Genomic DNA, 10,134 nt, shown 5'->3' on the forward strand with positions numbered 1-10,134 from the left:
AAAGTGCAAGTCAATGCCTTCAGTTCCAAACAAAAATTCCTTTCCTTATATATTATAACTATCAAACTACTATTTATAAATTACTCACTGATATGCGAGAAGGAGCCAGACTGTTCTCAAACTCCATAATCCATTTTGTCCTTCACAGATTTACATCTCCATGTCCTCCCCACTCACCAATCCTGTCCAATGCCACCATCATGATATCGTCCTCAGTCTCAGTTCAATTTCTGAATAAACCATTTGTGCCTTTGTTCAATCCGAATGCAATAGTTTCACGTTCCTTCTAACCACATGTCCGTCACTAAATAATTGCTCTTGAGTATGTTTCACTTGTTCTCTGCACGTACGGGAAGACAGTTTATGGTGGTGAAGACATTGACTGATAATCTAGAGCCACAGAATAATGGTCTGTTGATATCTCATGAAGGAAATTGGAAATTGGCAACCATTATCATTTGTTATAAAAACCAATCTGCTTGCCTCAAGACCTTTAAGGGAGTCAATGTGTCATGCTTGCTTCATCAGGTTTCAGTGTGACTTCTGTGATGAACACGTGGGTGTATTGTACCATTGAGAGAATTAAAAGCCAGCAATAACTATCTGACAGCACCAAGTGTTCTGAAACATAGATATAATGTAACATTTGGTCAAATAACCCGATTAGCTCATTGTCTCGAAACAAAAACAAATTTAGCAAAACGTTTTAAATTATACCCCAAAATACACACCTCCAACCAAGTATGAATTTATTATATTGACAATCTTAAAAGCCAATGATAAAATCCCCAATCGTTTGGCGGTACAAGACCATGGAAAATTGAACAATTGAGAGGAGAACTGCCGAGCGACCAGCATGCAAAGACTGCCTGAAAAATAGCTCTCCTATTGGTACTTTTATTGATTAGTAACTGGTGAAGCAGAGTCCCCAAGAAGAAAAGAAGACAGGAATACGGAGAAGAACCGAAAGCTTCCTGATTTTGAGATAAGAAGTTCTGTTTTGTAAATCTTAATTAGGAGTCTTATCGGACTAGTATTGTGGAGGGGGAAGGTAAAAGACAGGTTAGAGGAAGAAGTTGTAAACAGTCATTCGTTTATCATTCTCTGTTATGCTTTAAGAAATAATGTTGTTAACTTTTACTTTAAATAGATTTGGACTCGAGAATTATGACAGATTACTGCATGGGATAAATCTTTTCTCTGTTGCTGGTTTTAATTAAGCAGGAAGATTTATCCTGTGTTGTAACACTACAAACCCACAGCTACGCGACTTACTCTTTACGGTGCTGTGGAACAGCTGAACCAGCCATTCAGTTCAAGATCTGCATAAAATGCTGCCCTAACCAGGGCTGCATACATCCTGTGAGAGAAGTAAAGATAGCTCCCTTTCTCTGCCTGTTTTCTGTATTGCTACATCTCATTTCTATTCAGGTACATGATCATCCCTTATTTTAAGTATATTCAATCTCAATTAAATTCTCCCTGAGAGTGATGCACAGCTCCATAGGCAACTCTGGTGCTCGCTTTATTGATTCTGACGTACAAATGTAAGGGACTTATAAATTCCATATCAGTCGTAGTTCATAGAGAAGGAATGGCTTTTTTTGTGGCGCAGGAAATAAATGGCGATGTCTAAGTGAAAGGAAAGGTGCTTTGTGATCATCCAGGAGAGTGCTGTTGAGGCGGTATTTGGGGTACTGTGGATAGACTTCCTCCCAAGTTTCACCAGACTAATCCCTGGGATGATGGCACCATGAGCAGTAAGTGAAGCTCAGTAAGAGAATAAGAGGTGATTGCATTGAACATTAAGGGGGATGGACAATCAGTCATGATGTTCTAAACAGACACTGATATGGTGATAAGTTCCATGGGTTTTTTCCACTCATATTACATGATTCTCGATAGTTTAAGAGCCTCTAAGAACTTTCCATACTCTGAGCAATAAAGGAAAGCATACCAAACGCCTTCTTCACTATCCTATCTACCTGCGATTTCACTTTCAAGGAGCTATGAACCTGCACTCCAAGGTCTCTTTGTTCAGCAACACTCCCTAGGATCTTACCATTAAGTGTGAAAGTCCTGCTAAGATTTGCTTTACCCAAATGCAGCATCTCACATTTATCTAAATTAAACTCCATCTGTCACTTCACAGAACCCAGTTGTAATCTGAGGTAATCTTCTTCGCTGTCCACTACACCTCCAATTTTGGTGTCATTTGCAAACTTACTAACTATACCTCTTATGCTCACATCCAAATCATTTATATAAATAATGAAAAGTAGTGAACCCAGCACTGATCCTTGTGGCACTCCACTGGTTACAAGCCTCCAGTCCGAAAAACAACTCTCTACCACCACCCCCTGTCTTCCACCATTGAGCCAATTCTATATCCAAATGGCTAATTCTCCCTGTATTCCATGAGATCTAACCTCGCTAACCAGTCTCCCATTGGGAACCTTGTCAAACGCCTTACTGAAGTCCATATAGATCACATTTACCGCTTTGTCCTCATCAATCCTCTTTGTTTCTTCTTCAAACAATCAAGTTTGTGAGACATGATTTCCCACGCACAAAGCCATGTTGACTATCCCTAATCAGTCCTTGCCTTTCCAAATACATGTACATCCTGTCCCTCAGGATTCCCTCTAACAATTTGCCCACTACCGATGTCAGACTCACTGGTCTATAGTTCCCCGGCTTGTCCTTACCACCTTTCTTAAACAGTGGCACCACTTTAGCCAACCTCCAGTCTTCCGGCACCTCACCTGTGACTATCGATGATACAAATATCTCAGTAAGAGGCTCAGGAATTGCTTCCCTAGCTTTCCACAGAGCTCTACAGTACACCTGATCAGGTTCTGGGGATTTATCCACCTTTATGCGTTTCAAGACATCCAGCCTTCTCTGTAATATGGACATATTGCAAGATGTCACCATATATTTTCCTACATGCTATATTTTCCATGTCCTTTTCCACAGTAAGTACTGATGCAAAATACCTGAAGAAGGGCTTATGCCCGAAACGTCGATTCTCCTGTTCCCTGGATGCTGCCTGACCTGCTGCGCTGTTCCAGCAACACATTTTCAGCACTGATGCAAAATACTCCTGTGGCTCCACACAAAGGCCGCCTTGCTGATCTTTGAGGGGGCCTATTCTCTCCCTAGTTACCTTTTTGTCCTTGATATATTCGTAAAAACCCTTTGGATTCTCCTTAACTCTATTTGCGAAAGCTATCTCAAGTCCCATCTCCAACAAGAAAGAATATAAATATATTCCTTTAACATTTAATGGCGTGACTAATGTTGAATCTCCCACTATCAGTTTCTTGGGAGTTATTACTGACCAGACACTCCACTGGACTAGCTATATAAATACTGTAGCTGTAAGAGCAGATCAGAGGCTCAGAGACCTATGAGGAGTAACCCACACCCTGACTCCCCACAGCCTGTCCATCATCTGCAAGACATAAGTAAGGAGTGTGATGGAATATTCTCCAGTTGCCTGGATGAATGCAGCTCCAGCAACGCTCAAGAAACTTGACACCATTCAGGATAAAGCACTTGATAGGTACCACATGTGCTAACATCCACCGACACTCAGTAGCAGTATTTTGTATGATCCACCAGATGCTCTGTAGAAATTTATCAAGGAGGCTTCCAAATCCATAATGGCAATCATCTGGGAGGATGAGGGCAGCAAATACATGGGATAGCCACCACCTGCATGTTTCTGTCCAAGTTACCTCCTATCCTGATTTGGAAGTATATCACCATTCCTTCACTGTTGCTGGATCAGTTTCCTGGAACTTGATCCTAATAACATAGATGGTGCACATGCACTGAATGGAATGCAGCAAAAAGGCAGCTCACCACCACTCCACTTTTGCAAAGCTAACCAGGGAAGAGTAATAAATGTTGGCTCAGCTTGAGATGCCAATATTGTAAGAAGGGTTAAAAAAAATCATCCCATCTCCTCTGCATCTCCACTGTCGTCACCTTCACTCTCTTTGTTCTCATCTCCTCCTGTCTCTCCATACCCCTTGCCTTCACTCACTCTAATCCCATCTTATCCACCCTTTTTGTTCCAATTGACTGCCCCCAATCTACTTCCATCATTCAATTCACTTTACTCCCATTGCCACTTCTAGTTTGTTCCTATCTCCACTTACTTGCAAGACTTGCTCGATCTCTCCCATTGTCATTGTGTGTTCATTCCCATCTCCATCTGGGATAACACTGGCATGCTCCTGCCCACCTCAATCTCTCTTACCACTCACTCATTCCTATCTCCATTGTGTGCAACACTTGTTTGCTCCCAACTTCACCACCCGCATCACTTGCTTGCTCTCACACCCGCATCCTCTCATTCTTTTCATTTGCATCATTCACTTCCTCTCTCCTATCTCTACTGCTTACAACACTCACCCATTTCTTACTACAGATGGATATTTCTCTTGTGTCCTGAATTACAAATTTGATAGTACTAAGTATGGCAAAGTTTTTATTAACTGGCATCTAGATTAGATTAGATTACTTACAGTGTGGAAACAGGCCCTTCGGCCCAACAAGTCCACACCGACCCGCCGAAGCGCAATCCACCCATACCCCTACATTTACCCCTTACCTAACACTACGGGCAATTTAGTATGGCCAATTCACCTGACCTGCACATCTTTGGACTGTGGGAGGAAACCGGAGCACCCGGAGGAAACCCACGCAGACACGGGGAGAACGTGCAAACTCCACACAGTCAGTCGCCTGAGGCGGGAATTGAACCCCGGTCTCTGGCGCTGTGAGGCAGCAGTGCTAACCACTGTGCCACCGTGCCGCCCACATCTATGGGACTAGAAGTGTGCTAGTTGATGAAATATTCCAGATAATTAAGATATACGTACAATCGCAGTAAACTGACCAAATATGAAGCTTTGAGACGTCAACATCTCTCAAAAAGTTCTTTGTAAAACATCAACACACCTACTAAAAATCAATGTAAAACACACACAGTAAGTAAAAGAAACATAGTACAAGGAAAAACACGTCGCGGTTATAACTTATGTACAGCATAAATACTTGGACATCGTGGTAGATTGTTGTATTTGAAGTATATAATTTTTGCCAGTTTATCAGGAGTGTCAGTTGATATGGTCTTGGTTAAAACAAAGTTTTATGTATATCATTGGCTGTAAAAAGTTAAAAATCACAACACCAGGTTATAGTCCAACAGGTTTAATTGGAAGCACTAGCTTTCGGAGCACCGCTCCTTCATCAGATGGTTGTGGAGTATACAATTGTAAGACACAGAATTTATAGCAAAAGCTTACAGTGTGATGTAACTGAAATTATACATTGAAAAATACTTTGATTGTTTTTAAGTCTATCAAATGTTAGAATGACCACATTAGTTTAATCCTTTTGGGATCTTCCCTGCATGCTTGCATTTCTGTAGAAACTTGATGTCTGTGTCGATATGTGCGATCAAGTTTCATTCTACTGTTCACACTGTAAACTTCTGCTGTAAATTCTGTGTCTTACAATTGTGTATTCCACAACCACCTGATGAAGAAGCAGCACTCCGAAAGCTAATGCTTTCAATTAAACCTATTGGACTATAATCCGGTGTTGTGTGATTTTTAATTTCGTATACCCAATCCAACACCGCATCTCCAAATCATGGCTGTAAAGTGCTTTTAGACATCCTGTGACCTATATAACTGTGTACAAGTCTATACAGATGCAAGTCTCTTTCTCACAGTCATGTTTTTGATGTTGATTAATAGGTCAACAGAAGAAGAGGAATGCAGTGATCAAGAAGATGCAGAGTGACGTACTGGAGAGAGAGGGGGTACGTGGGGTTTAATAGTGCAGACTAACTGGGGAGTTCATGGGTATATTATGTCATTTAACATTGTTGGCTCTTACTCCATGTTGACACTTTGTGGTGTTACTAGTAAGCTCTCTCGAGCTCTCCTGTCATCAAAGGACTGGACGGTGAGCAAGCAGATTGCAGGCTGAAATGGAACAGCGCGCATGTAATTTGTCTGGGGGCTAATGTGTGTGTCGCTTGTGTGTTGAAACTGATCCATGCTGATGGACAGCAAGTGGACAAGGAATTAGAGGCTCGTGGGAATGCAATTTGTCAGCGTCTTTATGAAAGGAGGAGGAAAAAGGGTGTGTGCGTCTGTTTGTGTGGAAGAGGGAATATTAGGGGCAAGAAATTCTGCCAAAGACACACAAAACCGTGGTTAGACTGAGGCGAAATTTGCCAAAACGTTTGAGCCAAACTTTTCAGGAATGATATTGCAAAACGTCAAGGGTGGTAAAGTTCAGAATTCATTTTGGCAAGTGGCAATTGACCTTGGTCAGTTGTTCATTTTAAATCTGGGATTGATAGATTTTTGTCATCCAGACATTTTAAGGGATAGGATATATAGGTGTATAAGACAGGTATTTAGATCATTAAACAGAGAGACTAAATGTCCTCCCTCCGTATGTGTAATTTTGTGTATGTGTATATATATATATATATAGATTTCTTTGATCATAGACTGCATTTTGACCCCTCTCTCATACAAGCTGTTATTTATTCAGTGCATTATTTTGCTTTGTAATAAGCCATGTTTCACTCTGTTGCCTCCCCTTCTCCACTTTCTTGTTTTCAGGTGCTGTCAGTGACTGAGCTGCAAACAGGTATGTGACTGGGTCTGTTTATATTCAGCAGATCACACACTGGTGTTGTGCTTGTTCTTCCCCCATCCTTAATCTGTGCTTTCCTGTCAAACCACTTACATCTCCTGCTACGATTGCCATAGGGAAAGTGTAAACCACGGGGAAAGTGACCAAGTGAAGAAATTGCCGAGATTTCACTTTTTTTTAGTTTTTAATTTGAGGACAATCAGAATCAATACAAAATATACATGATTTAACAGGCAAGTTATAATAAAAAGGTAATTTTCAGTGTACACAGTCAATACAATACAGGTGGTTCTTCTATAACGTGATAGTTATGTTCATGTGCAACTCTGTGTTATAGAAAAATTATGCTTTAGGAACAGCGCTTAAAGTATTGGTGATGTAATTGCATTACAGCCAATACACGTTTAAAAGTTCGCACTTTAGAAACAGTGTCTTCAATTTGTCAATTGTGTTACAGTGAATTTGTGTTAACGAAATGGGCGTTATAGCAGAACAACCGGTACAGGTACATCTCAGGCAAAAACAAGTACCTACTTAACTCCAAACGGATATGGCTTCAACCTCAGGCTTTCAACGAAATTGTTTGGATGTGATTTGCATTCTCTGGCAGGTGTATTCTATCCAATCTTGGCAATTTCTTCACTTGGTCACTTTCCCTGTGGTTTACACTTTCCCTATGGCAATCGTAGCAGGAGACGTAAGTGGTATGACAGGAAAGCACAGACTAAGGATGGGGGAAGAATGTCCCTGGATAGAGTTAAAACCGTCAAGGCACACATCTATCACTCTCTCCTGTCTGGCCATGTCAATCTTGTGGGCCTAGTTTTTGAGATTTCCATTTTAACTGAATGACCAATAGTACCTGGTTCATGATTTGGTCCTCTGATACAAACTGTCAGCAATTTTACTTGTTGAGGTTATGTTCATCACTTTTTAGAATTTTGTCTTTTTTTAAAAGCTCTCTTGTGCATTGCATCTGCAAAAGCTGATCGAATTCTGTTTTTCTTTTTACTCAACAGAAAATTAGCCTTTTCATTGACAGCTTTACTGTCTTCACTTCATATACATTTGTGTTTGTCTTTCTTTCTTTGCTTTTTCTTTGGTTGCACTTGTGTGCTGATTGCCTTCTGTTTACAACTGTCCTTTGCCTTCTTACTCTCCTTTGTGTCTGTCAGCCACAAGGCTTCTGTGTTTTAACTTCTTTCCTGTCGATACTGATTCCAGGTCAAATATTGCCAACCTCATTGATCATTAATTCTTACTACGAAGAAAGTTACATTTGATTCCTTTACAATTGGTGCAAATTCTTCAAGGTCCTTTTCAAAACAAGTACAGACTTGTTCTTCGATGCCTTTACTGTATTGTAATCAGGAGGTCATGTGGTACAATAATAGCAAACCTACCTCTGGACACATGATCCATGACCTTACAAAAACTTGTGTTTGGTAATTGCTGCAGGACTTCATTTGCATTTCCTGTATGCTTACTTCAGGAGTTCCAACTGTTGGCACTCACATCTGTTGGGAAGCTGGCTCCCAGTGTACTATCCAGGACAGGTACAGTACAGCTTAGATATAGAATAAAACTCCTTTAGTGCAGAGAACAATCCTGAATTTAACTGCCCTGCACTGCCTAAGTGTAAATCATTTCCAGTTCTGACTCTGCTATTCATCGCCAGTTCTGTGCAGGAGCTCTATCGAAAATGGCTGATATTTACTTCAGATTGCAGCCAGAGGAGAGTTTGTTATGTTGGCTTGGGCAGAACTTGAACCCAATGCAAGAGATGAAAGTGGAATGCCTGACCCTGTGCTCTTCCTTCCTTATGCCCACATTTTTAAAATTAATTTGTAATTTCTCATTCCTGATGTCCTGGGCTGGCTACACACTCTATTGAGTCTTTAGCCATTTTGGTGTGAATCTATGCTGCATTCCAGAGTGGCTATCTGTTGGACTTTTATGGGGTTTTGTTATAGTTGATTCCAGTAATCCCATTATTCCAGGGAGTTGTTTGTCTCTTTTTATTAGACTGCGCAGTTAATCCTCATGGCGATGAAGTGATTGACTGTAACTGGCAGTAACTTGGAAGTTTTGTCATTCTTTCAGTCAGTGCTTGTGTGGAGAAGCATGTGGGCTGGTTTACCTGCACTGATCACCTTGAACTGCTGTTAAATAGAGTGTCTGACACCCTTAGTCACCTGTTGGAGTCCGAGAGCATAGGCAACAGAGACTGGAGTCAACTGACTGTCAAGGTGAGGCATTTCCATTGCTTATCCTTTTTAGTGTGTTTGCTGTAGTTTAATGGACCGGTTTGTTGTGTTGAGACCTCTCTCATGATGAGCAGTCTCCAAGCAATGTCGGTTGTCGATGTGCCTGAGGTGGAATGTAGACTCTCACCACCATCTGCAGGGGCACTCTTGAATGAACAGTTAAAAGTCATGATTTTAATGTTTCTAAGATTTATTTTATTCATTGTATTAGTGAAGTTATAATCCAAATGTTACACCTTTATTCAAAAGAGGATGCAAGGATATGACCAAAAACTCCAAGCCAGCCAGTTTCACCCTGGTAGTGGAGAAGCTTCTAGAAATGATTATACTTTGGGATAAAAATAACCCTCAAGCAAATGCAGATTTGTTCAGGGATGACTGGATTTTTCTAAAGTCAAATGTTTAACTATGTTTTTTGATGAACCAACTAAGAGTGTTTGAGGAGAATGTTTGATGTGGTGGACATGAAACCATTTGATAGAGTGCCATACAGTACACTTGCCAGTAAAAGTTAGTGGTTATGGAACAAGAAGGTCAGTGGCAGTCCAAATTGGAACTTAAAAATCACACAGCACCAGATTATAGTCCAACAGGTTTAATTGGAAGCACACTAGCTTTTGGAGCGACGCTCCTTCATCATCTGAACTTCACCACAAAACTACAAGGAGTGCTTTGTAATGTTATTATGCATCCACCAAATGTTTCTACACCTTTTGCTGTACCAAAAGCTGGCACTTTTCCAGGGCTTGGATATAGGCCTCCTAAACAGCTCCAGAAATTAGGTCCTATATTGAAGCCAGTTCCCACAGCACCTGCTCCTTCACCAAATGCCTTCTTAGCACAATTTTTGGCATCAGGTAAGAAAACTTTGACCTTAAATTTGATGACAGACATACAGACTCAATAGCATGAATGGCCTTCAGTGGCAAATGATTCTGATAAGACTGCCTCTTTCCCATTACAATATTTAAGACTGCCTCTTTCCCATTACAATATTTTGTTTTGAAGCAATTATTGACGCTGTTCCTCTGTTACACTAGCATAGATCCAACCAGAGAAAAACAATGGGTGTGCTTCATTGCAAGCCATCATTAGGCTTTGGATTGGAATCTGGATTAGAGTGGTGCTGGAAAAGCACAGCAGGTCAGGCAGCATCCGAGGAGCAGGAAAATCG

At 40.9% G+C, this 10,134-nt stretch overlaps 1 protein-coding gene across 4 annotated transcripts in view; it reads left to right on the top strand.

The window, feature by feature from the left end:
- Positions 1 to 10,134, top strand: part of si:ch211-225b11.4 (thyroid adenoma-associated protein homolog) — a 240,776-nt gene that overhangs the window by 12,824 nt on the left and 217,818 nt on the right. For 3 of the 4 annotated variants that reach the window (XM_043716172.1, XM_043716173.1, XM_043716176.1), the window contains exons 2-4: positions 5,778 to 5,842; positions 6,660 to 6,687; positions 8,797 to 8,942. In XM_043716172.1, the coding sequence (XP_043572107.1) occupies positions 5,778 to 5,842; positions 6,660 to 6,687; positions 8,797 to 8,942 (239 nt within the window). The remainder of the gene's footprint in view (positions 1 to 5,777; positions 5,843 to 6,659; positions 6,688 to 8,796; positions 8,943 to 10,134) is intronic. The other variant, XM_043716174.1, reaches the window with a different exon arrangement.

This window comes from Chiloscyllium plagiosum, chromosome 25 (assembly GCF_004010195.1).
Source record: "Chiloscyllium plagiosum isolate BGI_BamShark_2017 chromosome 25, ASM401019v2, whole genome shotgun sequence".
NCBI lineage: Eukaryota > Metazoa > Chordata > Chondrichthyes > Orectolobiformes > Hemiscylliidae > Chiloscyllium > Chiloscyllium plagiosum.